The following is an 18,313-nucleotide window of genomic DNA, read 5'->3' on the forward strand; positions in this document are numbered from 1 at the left end:
TTAGAGGACCATGTGGAGTTTTGCCAGACTTCATTAGTCTAAAATTAGTAGCACTAGTGGGAGAAAACTTGAAGCTCTATTGGATTATTATGTATTCTATTTTCTAGTCAAATCTGCAAGTATGTTTCATTCCATCCAGTTTTGAGTGCTAACTGCAGTGTTAAAAGTGGTTAAACCCTACTTAGGTTTCTCTCCTAAGTTAATGAACGATAACAAAAGCATAATAAAATTTGCATTTTTCCTCACTGCTTATTGCTTTGTGCTATTTTTATCTTGAACCATTTTTTAAATTACTGGATTGATTTGGGAAAAAATGAAAGCATGATAAATATTTATGTCCCCCTTTGATCCTTTCCAGAGAGATTTGCATATAGTTTTAATGGGGTCGTGATATACATCAATAGTAATTTAGGTCTTTAGAAAGAGAAATCATAAATTACTTTGGCAGTGGATGTTTGAATGCTTCTGAATTATATGACTAAAGGAATAATCTTTTTTTCCTTTGTGGAATTCCTCTTTGTGACTCTCCCATCACAGCCAGAAAGTTTAAATGCATGGAGTTGTCCCCCAGTGAATTGGGTCAAATTCTTCAGTCTACCTTCCAGATGCCTCAGAGAGCCATTGATTTAGGAATGCTCCCAAATCAGTTCGCATCTCTGGATATTTCATGGACAGCCAGAAAAAGTGCTTCCAGCTTGAGTTTATTCTCTCGTGTTACCACGTATTAAAGAGAACGTACATTTTGTGTTGTGACTTACAGTGCCGTTTAGAAAATGCTGAATACAAAATGTAGTGTAAAGCCAGTTCCTTTGTCTTTCTGTGTTCAAATCAGAGTACAAGAAGCAATTGCAGAAGTGGCTGCTGAATTAAACCCTGACGGTTCTGCCCAGCAGCAATCAAAAGCCGTCAATAAGGTGAAAAAGAAGGCCAAAAAGATTCTTCAAGAAATGGTTGCCACTGTCTCGCCCGGGATGATCAGGTATTAAAAGTGAGGCACAAGATGGTTGGCAAGCACCTTCCTGTCTTGAGCAAGCAGGACCGACTCACTGGACTGCCTTCTCCTAGCACGACGCCCTCTGTTCCACACTTGTGTTGATGTACTCGATGTTAAGTTCCGATCTTCCTTCTGTTATTATTCAGCACCCATGTGCAGTAGCCCTGGGGTAGGCTTTGAGGTGCTTCAGGCTCTGCTGGTTGGTAGCAGCCACTGGCTTCCTGCTAACGTTTGTCCTCCTAGACTGCTGTGAGTCAGGTTTCACGTGTCCCTGTCTTGAAAGGACTGGCCTGTGTGCACCAGAAGGGTCATTCTGTTCCCTAGATGTTTGCCTGGACGTTCACTTCTGACGTATGAAGTGTTACCTGAGTGAAGTGTGAGTCCATCAGAAGTAGATACTTCTGTGTGTGGCATATATGAGTCACTATATAAGGTTAGCTGTGTGATTCCACAATTGAGATATGCCCATGCGTGTACACACACAAGTCATTTACCTATACATGTGTGCACACACACACACACACACACGAAGTCGTCTACAGGTACTCTTGGGTTAAGCTCAGAAGCTTCAGTAGACACAAGTTAACTACTTGTATTTACATATACACATAAGCCTGCATTATATGTGTATCATACTGTTCTCTTGTTTTTATTTCCTTCCAGACTGACTGGGTGGGTGCTGCTAAAACTGTTCAACAGCTTCTTCTGGAACATTCAGATTCACAAGGGCCAGCTGGAGATGGTGAAAGCTGCGACTGAGGCAAGAATTTCTGTGAACCTGCCTTTCCGTTCCCCCACGTCTGCAGCGTGGTTTTGAGAGTTCTTCCGCAGATGTTCTCTTGTACACACACTGTTGTGCATTTCGGCCAGCTGGGGAGGCTCCCCCTTTTGCAGTGTGTACTTGGGGAGGAGGAGTGAGATAAGGAAGGCCTCAGGCAGGATTCCTGGTGTAAGTTACCTTGTAACAACCTTGAAAATCAAGTAGAACAATCTCCACTTTATTGGTAATGAAATAGAGGTGCAGACAGATGGAGAAATGGTCCCAAGTCACCAGGATTCCAAAGCAGACCAGGCTGAGTCCAGAGTCTCACACAGTCAGGGCTGCCCCTCAGGGGAGGCATGGGATCGGCTTGAACTCTCGGTCACCCTTCTCCTTCCTCCACTCACTTTTGTTGTTAGAGTTCTTGTCTTTAGGTAGATAAGTATTACATTGAAATGAATTCATAATACTGTGTTTTTTAAAGCGTTAGTAACCGATGGGCTAGCAGTCTGAGTGATTCAAACCAAACAGACAGTTGCAAAGCGTGATTGAACTTTACACTGGAATTTTAAGTTTGGTGCTCTTCTCTTTGCTAGACGAATTTGCCGCTTATATTTCTGCCGGTCCATAGATCCCATATTGACTATCTGCTGCTCACTTTCATCCTCTTCTGCCATAACATCAAAGCACCATACATTGCCTCGGGCAATAATCTCAACATTCCAATCTTCAGGTAAGATCAGCTTATTTTGAAATTTAAGGTATGAGAAAGATTGTGCTTTGAATTTTTGTTTTTTTAATATACACCCTTTGATACATGCTATTACTGTTAGCCTTTTTTTCTTTTGTTATAAAAGCAATGAGTGTTTATTGTATACAATTTGGAAAGTAAGAAGAGCATTAAGACTATCATCCTTATCTATGTATTTTATGTGGAATTCTTGGTAAACTATGAGTTTGTGAACTGTATGGGCATGATGAGTATCTATCAAGTGGATAAAAGGCATTTGGAAAGGAAAGATAGCAAATTACTAAGCTTGGCAGGAGGGAGGCATGATGAGGGTGAGGGGTGTGGTGGTGGTGGTATAAAGGATATTCAGAGTAACCGTCTCACCTTTCCTAGAGCTAGAAGCAAGTAAAAACCACGCTATAACATGAAGGGTTCTTAGCAGTTTTCAGGAAAATGCAGCGCATTCCATTCAGAGGAAATAGGGCAAAGGCACAGCTTCAGGAGCGCAGTATGGTTAGGAAGTGGGGGGAAGTTAGGCAGTCACAATGTGGAGAGCATTGGGAAGGGTCAGAGGTCACAGGGGTTGCTACATTGGTGGGGAGCAGCAGAACAAAGCACTTGCTAAGCCAAGAGTTTAGTCTGCCCTGTGCTTGAGAAATGACAGGTTCAGATTTCCATTATGAATGATCATTTCAGAAGATGCTGGATTAATTCTGATTCTGTTACAGAAGTCCAGGAAAAGGCTAATGAGGTCTTTTTTTTTTCCTTTCAAAAATTTATATAAAAGGAGCAAATCTCATGTATTTCATAGTACAGTTTTAAGAATATAGTGATACTTCCCATCCTACCCTCCCTCTTGCTTCTTTTATTATTTTTCTTTTAATTTTTGCAATGACACACTTGGAATTTTCTTTATAATCACAAGCTTAATACTCTATTACATAAAGAATTCACTAAGTAGTAAGTAGAAAAATCACTGTTCCTCAAGAGTATAGGTCTTCAGTTAAAAGTATAGTAATACTATTGGAGAGGAGGTTGTAGATTTGAAATGTGTTTGATAAGTTGAACTTGTAAGATGCAGTGCTAGTCTTGTGAGGCTCACAAGATGGGGAGAGGTGTAGGGAAGACACCCAGATGCTCACCGTATAGGAAACAGGGTAAGTAGTGGATCTGATCCCCAACAAGGGGTTGGTGAGAAGTAGGTTGAGTTGGCTTTGGAAACTGACATTTCAGACTTAAAAGCAAAAGTCACCTTTAAGGTCAGATCTTCAAATAGAGAGGCAATAAGCAGCATGAATCTGGAGAGAGATTGAGAGGGCAGTGGGCTGGCAGGTTATTCAGGTAGGCCTCACAGGGTGGCGCTCATCACCTTTGCAAAGACTGGCCCCCAGCCTCACAATCCAAGAAGCTCCTCGCAAATCTCTTGGCTCAGGGTTCTGTAGGATTTCAGAGTGTGTGCCAGCCAGCTTCAGGGAAACCATTTGTGCAGTCAGTGATTTTTTTTTTCTTTAAGATTTATTTATTTATTTGGAAGGCATAGTTACAGAGCAAGAGGGAGAGACACAGTGAGAGAGATCTTCCATCTGCTGGTTCACTTCCCAAATGGCCACAACAGCCAGGGTTGAGCGAAGCCAAAGCCAGGAGCCCAGAGCTTCTTCCAGGTCTCCCACATGGGTGCAGGGGCCCAAACACTTGGGCAGTCCTTGCTGCTTTCCCAGGCCATATACAGAGAACTGGATCAGAAGTGGAGCAGCTGGGTCTCGAACCAGCACCCATATGGGATGCTAGCATTGCAGGTGGTGGCTTTACCTGCTGTGCCACAATGCTGCCACCATAGTCAATGATACTTATCCAACTGTGATTTAGATAAGAATGGAAAATACACATCATACCTGCCTTCAAATAGCGCAGAATCTAATGGAGTATCGTGATACTACAATGTGATATGAATCTACAGGGTAGAAGTGCTTTCTAGGGGTTAGAATATCTTTGTTTACTCTCCAAGTCACCTCTTCCTAAGAAACCTCTTCAGGGAGCCTGGGAAGCTGAATTACAGATTCATCAGTAAGTCGCTGGTAGACTTCAAGTGAGGAGCAGTGCTCTGGGGTGAAGAGCAGAGGCTCTGGAGAAGCTGGCCCCTCGTCATCAGAATACCCCATTACTCATTCTCCCCACGGCTAGGATCTCTTGGAAGTGCATAGTAAATACCAGCATCTTCCCGTGATCCAGGTTCTCTCCTGTGAACTCTGTGCAGTGATTGCATAGCTCCTTTCCTTCAGACACAGCCCGCTGTAGGTACCTGGCCTGTTCAGGAGCTTCCTTTCTGGTCCACACACTCTCCACTTCTCAGGGTGTGCTATTTTTGTGGATGGTGCCTCTCATGCACTGTGAATTTATTCTGCAGCATTTTACTGACAGAGTGCTCTTAAGTTTTGTGCATGTCTTACTGAGGTTTCCTTAAACTGACTGTAGAGGAAACCAAAATTGTAAATTAAGCTTTATGTTAATATCCCTGTATTTGAAAAGAATAGGAAGAGGTTGTGAGTTTGTTAAAGTTGACTTAGAAAATCTCAATCTCAAATAAAAATTCATCAGTGTTGTAAAAAGAGACATGGGGTTGTGAAAAGAATTAATTTATTGCTGTGTTTGGGTGGATGAAGCAGATTTTGAGTTTGTGGTCTGGAAAGATGGTTATTCTTGGTTTCAGTTTGACAGGATCATCCTTATTTCACAGGGGCCTTCTCTAAGCAATTCTTTGGGAAGATTTCCTCCAAGGAGCTTTTGTAGCATGTTCATTTTGTGGTACACATGCTGGGGACACTCTTCAGCTGGTCTAAGAGCTGGTGTCTTGACACTCCAGGGTTTTAAAATCTAGAAGTGTCTCCTAATCCTTTTGGAATCTGTATCGTCATCCCTGTGGGGTAGTACATCATGCCAATTCCTTTTGACTTGGCAGAGATGAAATAGAACTTATTTATGTGCAGCCATTTTCCAAAAGCTTATGAATAATGTAAATGGGTAAAATAGTTCAATAGTGTGGAAAATGGAAAAATATCTGTGTTTTCACTGTCAGCATCTCAAATGACACATATGGTTTGTATTCGAATGACAGATGTTTTGGAGTACCTTGGAATTTGAGCATCCTTTTTACATTTTTCTTTGTGAATAATTCATGCATTCTTGAATTTCTAGTACTTTGATCCATAAGCTCGGGGGTTTTTTCATACGCCGGAGGCTAGATGAAACACCAGACGGACGGAAAGATATCCTTTACAGAGCCCTGCTGCACGGGGTACGTATGGTCCCTACAACCTCATGGCCATCGTGTTGGTTGTCACAATGGAAGGAAACGGAGACTCAGTGGAGTTGAGATTTCTAAGTGACTGTTTCATGAGTCATGAGTTTTTTTTTTTTTTTTTTTTGAAAGATTTATTGATTTATTTGAAAGTCAGAGTTACATAGAGAGAGAAAGAGAGGTCTTTCATCTGCTGGTTTACTCCCCAGTTGGCCTCAACTGCTGGAGCTGCACTGGTTCAAAGCCAGGAGCCTCCTCCAGGTCCCTGGCTTGGGTTCAGGAGCCTAAGGACTTGGGCCATCTTCTACTGCCTTCCCAGGCCACAACAGAGAGCTGGATCAGAAGTGGAGCAGCCGGGTCTTGAACCAGTGTCCACATGGGATGCTGGCACTGCAGGCATGGCCTCACCTGCCACACCACAGTGCCAGATCCCATGAGGTTTTTTTTTTTTTTTTTTTTATCAAAACATAGTGTAGGACAAGATGCTTTGCAGTTATGGGTGAAGAGAAAATATTCTGTCCATAGTGAACAGGGTTTTAAGATTTAATTTCCCAGAGCTCATTTTAGTTTGGACAGTCTTGTTTCTGGTTCAAATTCGTATTTCACTTTCTCCTTGTCTCCCAGCATATAGTAGAACTACTCCGCCAGCAGCAGTTCCTGGAGATTTTTCTGGAAGGCACACGCTCCCGGAGTGGAAAAACATCCTGTGCTCGGGCAGGACTTCTGTCAGTTGTGGTTGACACTCTGTCTACCAATACCATCCCAGATATCCTGATAATCCCTGTGGGGATCTCCTACGATCGCATCATTGAAGGTCATTACAACGGGGAACAACTGGTAAGGGCACTGCCTACGCGGAAGTCCGCTTCTCTCTTCCAGCCTTAGGTTTCAATTTAGCTTTTGTAGTTTGCATTTGCTTTTAGAATCCACTAAGGCTTGCTGGTTTTGGTAGCGTCTAGTTTGAAAGCGCTGCATGGGATGTGGTCGGTGGGCACGGTGAGGTGCTCAGTGCTCTGCTGGTTTTCCCTGTGCCTGGAGAGAGCGGTGTGATTGGATTAATCCATGCCAGCCTCGGTCATGGGGCTGGGAATGAAGGAACGCTTGCTCCTGAGTTTCCGTGTCTATTGTGGGGATTATCCTTGAGTCTTTCTCCCCAGAGCTTATTATTTCTGTGCAAATTTTGAGTGAAACCTGAAGAACTGGTGGGTTATATCATTACAGCCGCTAGAGTAATTTTTAAAGTGGCAGTGTTTTTTTTCCAGTAAACTTTGGATGGATGTATAGTAGTAACAGGAGCATGCAGATCTCTTGCATGGAGCTTGAGTGGTTACGGTGTGATGGTCCCTGTGTAACCAGCACCCAGATGAAGCAATAGTCCTAGGAGCCTAGCAAACCTCTCTGCTTCTATCAGCAGTCCCTCATAGAGAGCCACTTATTGGACTCATTTTGCCAATTTTTGAACTTTCTATAAATGGGATATGTGCAGTATGGTCTCTCTGTGTCCGATTTCCTTTGCTCAAGGAGATTTTTTTGAGCTGTCACCCATGTTGTTATGTGTGGTTGTGGTTCACTTACTCTGCAGCAGCACAGTATTCCAGTGCTTGAGTATGTCTCAATCTGTTTTTCATGCTGTTTGAAAACAAGTTTGGCCATGAGCAGTGGGACGTGTTTCTCTCTTAATGGCCACATACCACATTTTGTTGGTATGTGCCTAGGAGTGGAACTAGCGAGTCACAAAGTATATGTGCGCTCAGCTTTAGTAAACACTGTCGAACGCTTTACCAAAATGGTCTTACCAACTTACCACTTACCAGCAGCATGAGACTTCTAGTGAAATTTAGTTCTGTTCTTATTTAAGAGGAAGTCTTGGGCAAGATACTTGTTTGAAGCTTACTGTTAAAATGTGTCACAAGTTCAAGAATACATAACAATTGGAAACTTAAAAAAATTATTTGAGGAGTATAGATAGTTATGCGGGAAGGTAGAGAAACAGAAACAGAGACACAGATGGAGGTCCCATCCTCTGGTTTACTCCCCAGATGCTTACAATGGCTGAGGCAGGGCCAGAACTGAAGCTGGGAGCCAGGAGCACAATCCAGGTCTCAGGAATCCAGTTAAGTTGAGCTATCAATGTTGTCCCCAGTATCTGCATTAAAGGAAGCTGGAGTCAGGAGCCAGAGCAGGAATTGAACCCAGGTACTCCCATGTGGGATGCAGGTCCCTTAACCACTAGGCTAAACACCTGCTCTGACAACGAGAGCCTTTAAAACCCAAGTGATGGATGTGATGGATGAGGGCTGTTTTCTGCAGGCATTCTCCTCTTTTTTTTTTTTTATTTTTTATTTATTTATTTATTTTTGACAGGCAGAGTGGACAGTGAGAGAGACAGAAAGTCTTCCTTTTGCCGTTGGTTCACCCTCCAATGGCTGCCGCAGCCAGTGCGCTGCAGCCGGCGCACTGCGCTGATCCGAAGCCAGGAGCCAGGTGCTTCTCTTGGTCTCCCATGGGGTGCAGGGCCCAAGCACTTGGGCCATCCTCCACTGCACTCCCTGGCCACAGCAGAGAGCTGGCCTGGAAGAGGGGCAACCGGGACAGAATCCGGCATCCCACCAGGACTAGAACCCGGTGTGCCGGTGCCACAAGGCGGAGGATTAGCCTAGTGAGCCGCGGCGCCAGCTGGCACTCTCTTCTGTTGGAGGATTGGTCTTGTATACCCAGTCCATCCTGTCTCATGAGGTCATGTCTGAGACCTTGTGTCCATTCTGTAGCCTGTCATCATGCTGCATGTGTAGCATAACCAGTGCTCAGTCACGTTTCTGGGATGGGTAATTCACGCAAAGTCCACTGTGAGCTTGGATTTGGCGTTGAATTAGTTGCTTTATGTTGATGATCAGATCTCAGATAAGGGACCCATTTGACATCTTGTTTTTGTCTGAGAACTGCAGAACAGTTTTCCAGGCTGTTCACCAGTTACAGTTGCATTTTTTAAAATTATGTGAACATTATACTGATGCACTAGTGCCACATGCATCTTGACTGAATTACCGCTCATAATGACGTTACATTTCCTAGCATCTCTGAATACTGGACATTGCCTGACAGCCTCAGTTACTAACACTTCTTTTCCCCTTTCATTCACTCTTGTCTTTTTCTCAATGAACCCCCAGTTTTCATTAAAAAAAAGTTAGGGGGTGGGCCATTGGCATGGTGGTGTAAGATGGTGCTTGGGACACATCCTATATCAGTGTGTCTGGGTTTCAGGCCCAACTTGGTTCTTGATTCCAGTTTCCTGCTAATGGGTACCCTAGGAGACAGAGATGAGGTCTTCCAGTCCTTGGGTTCCTAGTCTTCATGTGGGAGACCTGATTGAATTCCCAGCTCCTGGCTTTGCCTTGCTGAATCCCCACTGCTGTGGGTACTGGGAATAAACCAGTGGATGGGAGATCTCTCTCTCTGTCTCTGTCTCTCTGCCTCTCAAAATTAATAAAATTGGAAAAAAATTATTCTTGGATAGCAGAGTGTTTGTGTATGTTAGCTTTGTTTGTCACTGTTATTTTTTTCACGTTGGTATTTAGGGCAAACCTAAGAAGAACGAGAGCCTTTGGAGTGTAGCCAGAGGTGTCATTAGGATGTTACGGAAAAACTACGGCTACGTCCGTGTGGATTTTGCACAGCCGTTTTCCTTAAAGGTGAGTGTTTGCAGGCATGCAGCTGCATCCCAAACTCAGCCTGCAGTCAGGTGGCTCAAGCGCCACCTCTTTGTGTGACTTGGGGCCTCTGTTTCCTGCCCTGCCAAAGAGGCCTGAGCCCAAAGTGGGGCTCCCTGAGTCTCCCACCAACACACGGCTCTAGACCGGGGCGAGTGTTTTAAGCATAATAATGTATGTTATGGAGGCTTCAGTAATTTTGTTTAAGCATCATTCTATTCTTTATGTGTTCAGTTCTTGAATGTCATATTTAGCAACAGACAGTGAGAGTACTGATCATGTTATATATTGTTTTTCCAGGAGTATTTAGAAAGCCAAAGTCTGAAACCTGTGACGGCTCCACTTTCTCTGGAACAAGCCCTGCTACCAGCTATACTTCCTTCCAGGTAAGATTTGCAGAAATTTTTATACCAACTAAGCTATCAAATATCTTATTATTGTTTCACTGCACCAAAGCGTGGTTAACTTTATGAAGAATATGCATCTTCTCATTCCCTTCCTCATGGGAGTAACTTTTCTCTTGATTTGATCAAGGATATTGAAATGATCTGTTTTTGTATGAGTTTGGAAACTTTTCACTATTCACATGTGAAATCTTTATCATTTTTATGGCTCATGTAGGAGTTCTTATTTGATTTATGCTTCTGAGTGTTTGAGTTGAATTATTTTTGGTGGTAGCTTAGGTTATACAAATTGTACATAAATGGAACATAAAAGAGTTTTGCTATTTGAATTTTCCATAATTCAAATTGAATCATCATCTAGAGAAGTTCAATATGAAGCTTTTCTTTTAATGTGTGGAAATGTTAACTTTTTTTTTTAAAGATATATTTGAAAGGCAGAGTGAAAGAAAAAGGGAGAGAAAGACACACATATACAGAGAGAGAGAGAGAGAGAGAATGAGAGAGAGAGGTCTTCGATCTGGTGGTTCATTCCCTAGATGGCTGCAATGGCCAGGGCTGGCCCAGGCTGATTGCTAGAACTCCATCTAGGCGTCCCACAGGGGTGGCAGGGGTCAAGCACTTAGGGCCTCATATGCTGCTTTTACAGTTGCATTAGCATGAAGCTGGATCAGAGGTAGAGCTGCCAGACTGGGAACTGGCACTGACATATGGGATGCTGGGGTCATAGGCAATGGGTCCCACCTCCTGGGCCACAATGCCGGCTCCATGAAAGTGGTGACATTTTGGATGTGCTATAAAAGGAGGCATCATCCTTTATGCATTCTTTCTGCCTGTAGATTTTGGAAGTGATACACCAACAGTTAATTTATTCACAACTAAAGAGCATAATTTGGCCAGGAGAGTGTTTCAAGCATAATAAAGTATGTTATGGAGGAGAACAGTCTATAGGAATAATTTATTTATTGTTCAGATTTAAAATCTCCTAATTGGCAGTACCTCATACCTTTGTGGATTAATCCCACATGATTTACTGTGTAATAGAGTGGAATTGTTCAAGGCTAATTTCCAAAACCTTTTCAGACCCAACGATGCTGCCGATGAAGGTGTCGATGGGTCCGTGAGTGAGTCCAGAAACGTCGCCGATGAGTCCTTCCGCAGGAGGCTGATTGCAAATCTGGCCGAGCACATTCTGTTCAGTGAGTGGAGGACCCCATCCTGTGATCTCACAGCTCGTGGGCAGAGCGGTGCAGTCCACCCCACACAGCTTTTGGAATCCGCTGAGGTTGCTTTCCACGCCCAGTTCTATTACCAATATTCCCCAGTGGTGATACTTAGGATATTAGACAGAAGGGGATATTGTGAGGATTTGAGAGGATATTCATAAAATATCTTACCTGGTTTCTGCTCATTAGAAGGTGCCAATATTCTTGTGTTTCTTGTGTTTTGTAAACTATTATTATCAAAATGCCTCATGGCCTCTTTTGCTAATGAAGATGTGTTTTGAGCTAATTTGTGCTACAATATCTAGATTTACAGTTGCATATTCCTTTCTCCTTTGACGCCAGGAGTGCTTTTATTCAGCAAATATTGAGTGGCTCTTATGGGTAAAGCTTTGTTTTAGCTGTTGGGACTGCAGATTGGATATGAGTGGTTCTGCACGCCAAGAGCTTCTGTTCTTAGTGAAGTAGTCGTACACAAATGACTCAAGTGGGAGAGGCCCAGCGCCAAGTGGGGTTGAATGCAAGGCTAACCTTCATTGAGTTCCAAGTCGCAGCCGTGTGTCCTGTGGGAGAGGTTGCTGTAAGATGCTGAGGCAGCACCGTGGTCCCTTGGCGGTCAGCTGCAGGGGATGGGGGTCTCTTCCAGGCCCCTGGGCCCCGGTCGTGGTCAGATTTCCCACTTCCTGCCATGCTGTGGTGTGGGCTTCCTTCCCTCTTCTTGCTGCTTCTGCTCTGGCTGCTCCCTCTCCCTCCTGCCTCTAGACTGGAAGATTCTTTCCTATCACATCTGTTTGTGTCTCTCCCCGGCCTAAAATCTGGATGTGAAAAATAATACTTCCTGATTGTCAAAAGATGAAACAGGTAGCAAGTACTTAAATAACCAGCATCATTGCTCCCTGGTCTCCAAAAACATTTTATACAGTTTTATAAGTGTGTTCCACTTATAACACAAATGCTTTAAGAAACTAAATATAACATTTCCTTTTAATGGTTATAAATACAGTCCTGGATTTTTTTTAGTACGCTGAAGACAACTTCAGTTAAGAGTGCAGTTTTCGGGCCGGTGCTGTGGCTCACTTGGTTAATCCTCCGCCTGCAGCACTGGCATCCATATGGGTGCCAGGTTCTAGTCCCGATTGCTCCTCTTCCAGTCCATCTCTGTACTGTGGCCTGGGAGGGCAGTGGAGGATGGTCCAAGTCCTTGGGCCCTGCACCCGCATGGGAGACCAGGAAGAAGCATGTGGCTCCTAGCTTCGGATTGGCTGTAGTGGTCATCTGGGGAGTGAACCAACGGAACGGAGACCTTTCTCTCTGTCTCTCTCTCACTGTCTATAACTCTACCTGTCAAATAAGTTAAAAAAAGAAAAAAGAGTGCAGTTTTCATGGATTCATTGTCATCTCTCAGTAAAGTCACAAACGATACCTTTAATTCCGATTATTCCATGGATGAGCTCATACTTGATTTCTACGATTATCATTTTCTGTGAATTCAAAGTGTTGCATTATGCCCTACCATCATTCTTAAATATGTTTTTCCCCGTCTTTCCTTACCTCTGGGCCAGGTTGGAAAGAGGAACTGCAAATATATTGAGCACCTAGTCCTAGAAGCTTTGTGCCAGGCCATCATTTCCCTCTCAGCTCACTGAGCTGGCTGGTGTTTTCATTGTACCCATGAGGAAACCAAACCTCAGAAATTTAAGTCATTTGCCCAAGTCATGAAATTAATTAGTGTAGAGATTAGGATTTGAGCCCAGACTTGGCTGACTTCAGATCTGCCTTTTTTCTGACTTTTACACCTTCATTTTAATGGGATGAGTAGCTACTAGAAGAGTGAGGCAGTGTTGCAGGTATCAGCTGCAGACAGGAACAAGTTCAGACACACGAAAATGGGTAGCCTGGAGCACATTCCCAGAACAGCCTCCCTCTTTGGATGCTGGTTTTTTAATGAAGGTGTCTCTTGGATGTTCGTTCTGTTAATCTCAGCCCGGAGTGAAGGTGGACCAGTCTTAGACTGTGACATAATGAACCGTGATCTCTGATGAGGTTCCATTAGACCGGAGCTCTGTGATGTTATCACTGCCTTTTGGTGAATCTAGGTTTTGGGAACTGTGGCAAAGGAATTCTATAGTTATTATACTGTGTTTCAAGTAACTAGCTTAGAAGTGTGAGCTGTATTAAGAGAACATGCAAATAAAGCTGTGTGTTTGCCTTGCAGCTGCTAGCAAGTCCTGTGCCATCATGTCCACCCACATCGTGGCCTGCCTGCTGCTCTACCGACACAGGCAGGTACGTCTACAGTGTCCCCTGAAGTTCAGTGCTGGCTGTTCAAGACTTATTCAGGGAGCAGTTTGGCCCCTCCTGATTAGTACTGTGAGATAAACCACAAAATAAGCTAAGGACCCTGCTCAGAGGAGCTTGTAGGTCTGATGGAGGAGAGAATCTGCATGAAAAACAAATGCGACTGCTTTATAAATATAGTAATAAGACATTCTTTGATTAATGTAAATAAAGTATATTTCTGACTTGAGGTATGTGTCGTGATAGGAACCCATTTCTTTCTTTCTTTTTTTTTTTTTTTTTTTTTTAACCCTTGTGTCGAGGGCTGACTTTCAATAGATCGCAGTGAGGGAGCTGCTCTGCTACATACGAAACCCTGACCCAGAAGCAGGTCCTCTACGATTGGTATAGCGCCAGGTTCCCCACGAGGAACCCATTTCTAAGTGATTGGTGTATGTTTTAGAACCCGTTGTCTACCCTCCCACAATCCACTTGTCTAATGTATGTGATGGGGGACACCATATCTGGTGCATAGTCATGTTCTCAACACCAAACATAGTGCCAGTATTTGTAGGCACCGAGTAAATATTTGTCAGATAAATATTTAAAATACAGGAATATCTTGCTAAAACCTAGCACTTCTTGCTGTGAGCTGTCTTTTCCCCTCTTTTGGTCTTCCATGCTCATGTCATGTGTCCTGGCTTGAGTGGTCTTTGGAGTGTGGAATATTTTGACATTCTGGTAGGACCAGCCTTGTAAGATGTTTTCTGGCTTGTTCTGCATGAGTGCTCAGGCCCTGTTTCTGTAAGTGCCAACAGCGAGCTGCAGGAAACCAAGGCAAGAAGAAAATCCTTGGGATTCTGGCCTCTCGGCCTTGAGGAAATAGGTGCTCTGCTGTCGCAGATCACTCGTGTCTCTTCTTCAGGGAATTGATCTCTCCACGTTGGTGGAAGACTTCTTTGTGATGAAGGAGGAAGTTCTGGCCCGTGATTTTGACCTGGGGTTCTCAGGAAATTCCGAAGACGTCGTCATGCATGCCATCCAGCTGCTGGGAAATTGTGTCGCCATCACCCCCACCAGCAGGAACGATGAGTTCTTTATCACTCCCAGCACAACTATCCCCTCCGTCTTTGAGCTCAACTTCTACAGCAACGGCGTCCTCCATGTTTTTATCATGGAGGCCATCATAGGTACATCGGGCCCTGGAGAATACAAGGGTGGCAGCCCATAGTGGTGGCTACTTCACTTTGGATGGTAGTGCCTCCATGGATGGAACACATTGCTATATTTTTAGCTTTCTGACGGAAATGCAATCTGCTTTGTCACTAGTTACATCTACAAGGAATAGTTAATGGGTTACTGTTGCCTAGTGTTACACTTCCTGAGAGACAATGCCTTGTTGTGCCTTGCTATGCCTTGCTATGCCTTGCTATGCGGGAGCTGAAAACTTAGTTGAGGTGAAACATAGGCAGGGCAGTAAAGAGAACCAATTATCTTGTAGTTAAGAGAATGCAGATGAAGGAGGCAGAAGGGACTAAAATTCTTGGCAACTTTGAGGGAGTTTGGGTCACGTGGTCTCATGAGAATTGGATCCTGTTGGGCTTTACTGAAATTTCCCCAGCATCCACAGAGCACTGGTTCTGGTGTATCAACGACCAGGTAATACGAGTTATCTGAGCCAGAGGAAGCATTCCCTGGAGACCATAGCTGGTGACTCTTTGTTGCTTGCATCCGCAGCCTGCAGTCTTTACGCGGTCCTGAACAAGAGGGGCTCTGGAGGGCCTGTGGGCGTCCCTGCCGGCCTGGTCAGCCAGGAGCAGCTGGTGCGGAAGGCCGCCAGCCTGTGCTACCTGCTCTCCAATGAGGGCAGCATCTCTCTCGTGAGTGGAGGCTCTTCCCTGTGTGCGTTCTCTCCCCTGAGTGAAGATGGAAACCGCTCATGTATCTGTCTAAGAATCACTGGTCTGTTACTGAAGCTTCAGGTTCTACTCCTACTGAACATAAAGTTTTGTAGGTTTCTGTGACTACCAAAGCCACGTGCCATTTCCTACCTCGCTTTGCTTTCTGGCTCGCTGTACCAGTGAGTCCCACCTGCAGCCATGAGGTGTGACAGGACCAATTGCCCAGTGTTCCCAGAGGTCAGAGCCAGAGTCACAGAGCTTTCACTGTGCAGAAAGCACTGGGTCAGTAGCTTGTAAATAATCAACAGTCCAACCTGTGGAGGATGGAACTACTGATGGGAAAATCACTACTTCAGCCTCCTGTTAATCTATAAATGAGGAGACTAAAGCCCAGGAGTGCTAGGGAGCCTTTATATTACATCCCAGACTTTTAGATATTTATAATGAGGCATATGCATTATGTAATTGATTTCCCCTCCCCTGTAGAATTGGTATTTTCTGTGGATTCTGATATTCTCTTCCCATCCTTGTGAATGTGTTTGGGATGTTTATGAATGTGTGTGAGTCTAGCCCTCCTCCGGGGCTTCCTTGATTCTGGTTTGCTGGTGGTCCCGTTGGAGAGTCTGTTCTGCATGAGCCTTGGTTGCCTGGGTGGGCCGGATGGGGGCTGACACGGCTCCTCACGTGGACCTCATCCTTTCCCTGGGTCTTTTTTGAGTTATTTGAATGTTGTGCTTCTCATTCACCACTTTTTGTATGGTAAGTACTGTAAGATCGCTTTTGCCTAGGAATTGTCTTTTTTTTTAAAAAAAGATTTATTTATTTATTTGAAAGAGTTACACAGAGAGAGGAGAGAGAGAGAGAAAGAAAAAGAGAGAGAGAGGTCTTCCATCCGATGGTTCACACCCCAACTGGCCTCAACGGTCAGAGCTGCACCTATCCGAAACCAGGAGCCAGGAGCTTCTTCTAGGTCTCCCATGTGGGTGCGGGGGCCCAAGGACTTGGGCCATCCTCTACTGCTTTCTCAGGCCATAGCAGACAGCCAGATCGGAAGTGGAGCAGCTGGAACTAGAACCAGCGCCCATATGGGATGCCGGCGCTTCAGGCCTGGGCGTTAACCCGCTGCACCACAGCTCTGGCCCCTAGGAATTGTCTTACAAAGAAAAAGGAACAGGTGGTTGGGGCTTGACACACAGCTCTTCAGTGGGCTTGCTCTGCGTGGGGACAGAATGGAGCCCCAGCACTCCCTGGGCAGTCATGGAGAGAGGTCTGCTCTTGGGCTGTGCCTGTGACTGAGTACTTATCAAGAAGGTGGATGTCGGCAATCCTAGGGCTTGCCCAGGGGAATAAATACAAGGGATCTTCAAGAGAATTCATGGAAAATGTGTATTATGAAAGCACTCTGCCTAGACACTTTGTATTAAAGTAGACTTACGTTTCCTTTCTCCATGAGTCTTTTAAAGTCTCCTTGTTTTTAGCAGGTCCCTTGCACAGCTTTTTTTCCTTTTTGTTTTTAAAAAATGAAATACTGAAGAGTGACATTTACAGCTGAGTAACTTCTCTTTTCAGCCCTGCCAGACGTTTTACCAAGTTTGCCATGAGACAGTGGGAAAGTTCATCCAGTACGGCATTCTCACTGTGGCGGAGGTAAGAGCAAGCCCTTGCCTGTGCTTGTCCTCGTTTAGTTTCTTGCTCTTCAGTTCCTGTATTTCTATGAGTATCATTTATGTTAGCAAGCAGTGACGTTTGCTGCTTAATCATGTCCAGATGAAGAGAGCAGAAAAGCAAGAATAGGGAGAATGAGTGCCTTGTTTTCTTCCTTTTGTCTCAGTGGTTTGTAAGTCATACCTTGACTTCGGTCTGTGGCATCCGTAAGTTTGCGTTCTAAGAGGGCACCGTTTCCTATGTCAGTGTCCTTGGCATTCGTACACATTCGTCTTTCTCTCGAGATCTTGTTTTGATTTTGGTGGATCTGCTGTGTGTGTGTGGGGTGTAGCTTTGAGAGCAGAGAGCAAGATGCGAGGCCAGTCTGACTTAATCTACCTGGCAGCTGTGCCCTGTTCCTTCCCTGCATCTAAACGTGAGTTTCGAGAGGGAAGTGGACTGCCCCATGAATGGCTAGGTGGGCGAGTCGGAGAGACGCTGGGCAGAGGGCTGCCCTGTCTTAGGGCCAGTTGGGCAAGTGTTTATGTGTTATTTATTCATTACTGGTCATTTCCTTGGGATAGCAAGATGAACAGGAAGATATCAGTCCCGGTCTTGGTGAGCAACAGTGGGATAAGAAACTTCCAGAACCTTTGTCATGGAGAAGTGATGAAGAAGATGAAGACAGTGATTTTGGTGAGGAGCAGCGAGATTGCTACTTGAAGGTACTTCGGTGCAGAATTCTGGTGGACATTATAATGCTCAGCTGAGATGTATGTCACAAATAGCTAATCTGGGACTGGTGACGCATATCTAAATCTGGTACCTTCTGTGGGGGAAGGATGCTCAGACTATTTGGGTTATGGTGATGCCTCTAAACTGTCCCCTTTGGGGATGGGCAAATGGAAAAGGAAATGGAAGTAGCAAGTCAGGCAGGTGGACTTCATTGGTGTGTCATTGGTGGCGTCTCGCAGCGTGCTCTCATGGGATTCACAGGTGCCTGCCCTCCGCTGGACCTCCGCCTATGAGGCAGTCTCTCTGTAGTGTCAGCCACTGGCCCTGGTTATTCTTGCTGAGTCATTCTCAGCCTTGCCACCGCTCCCAAAATTTGATACATCGAACCCTCTGCCTTAAACTAAAACATCCTGTTATAGGAGAAAATTCTGATTGTCCAAAGATCGGTTGTCATTAACTCATAGAAAAATCAATTTTGTCTAATTGTAGTTTTAGAAATTAGTAATGATGCCCCATCTGTTCTGAAGACTGTGGGTGGATGGCTCTGCTCACAATGGCTAGCACATCCGGGTTACACTCACGGTCAGCCAGTTAGAGGGTGTGGTCGCTAGAGATTCCAGTGACTTTGAGATTCCCGTTTCCATTT

At 44.6% G+C, this 18,313-nt stretch overlaps 1 protein-coding gene across 11 annotated transcripts in view; it reads left to right on the plus strand.

Annotated features, from left to right (window-relative positions):
• Positions 1-18,313, plus strand: part of GPAM (glycerol-3-phosphate acyltransferase, mitochondrial) — a 138,088-nt gene that overhangs the window by 112,607 nt on the left and 7,168 nt on the right. For all 11 annotated transcript variants that reach the window (XR_016221536.1, XR_011382262.2, XR_016221537.1 and 8 more), the window contains 13 exons: positions 833-979; positions 1,658-1,754; positions 2,351-2,487; positions 5,677-5,776; positions 6,404-6,616; positions 9,355-9,468; positions 9,787-9,872; positions 10,971-11,086; positions 13,326-13,396; positions 14,313-14,577; positions 15,125-15,267; positions 16,858-16,935; positions 17,517-17,657. Coding sequence is in view for 7 of the 11 variants with exons in the window: in XM_089313988.1 (XP_089170114.1) it covers positions 833-979; positions 1,658-1,754; positions 2,351-2,487; positions 5,677-5,776; positions 6,404-6,616; positions 9,355-9,468; positions 9,787-9,872; positions 10,971-11,086; positions 13,326-13,396; positions 14,313-14,577; positions 15,125-15,267; positions 16,858-16,935; positions 17,517-17,657 (1,708 nt within the window). In the remaining 4 variants the exon portion in view is untranslated. The remainder of the gene's footprint in view (positions 1-832; positions 980-1,657; positions 1,755-2,350; positions 2,488-5,676; positions 5,777-6,403; positions 6,617-9,354; positions 9,469-9,786; positions 9,873-10,970; positions 11,087-13,325; positions 13,397-14,312; positions 14,578-15,124; positions 15,268-16,857; positions 16,936-17,516; positions 17,658-18,313) is intronic.

This window comes from Oryctolagus cuniculus, chromosome 15, assembly GCF_051225735.1.
Source record: "Oryctolagus cuniculus isolate XC-2025 breed Fujian yellow rabbit chromosome 15, ASM5122573v1, whole genome shotgun sequence".
In the NCBI taxonomy this organism is placed as follows: Eukaryota; Metazoa; Chordata; class Mammalia; order Lagomorpha; family Leporidae; genus Oryctolagus; species Oryctolagus cuniculus.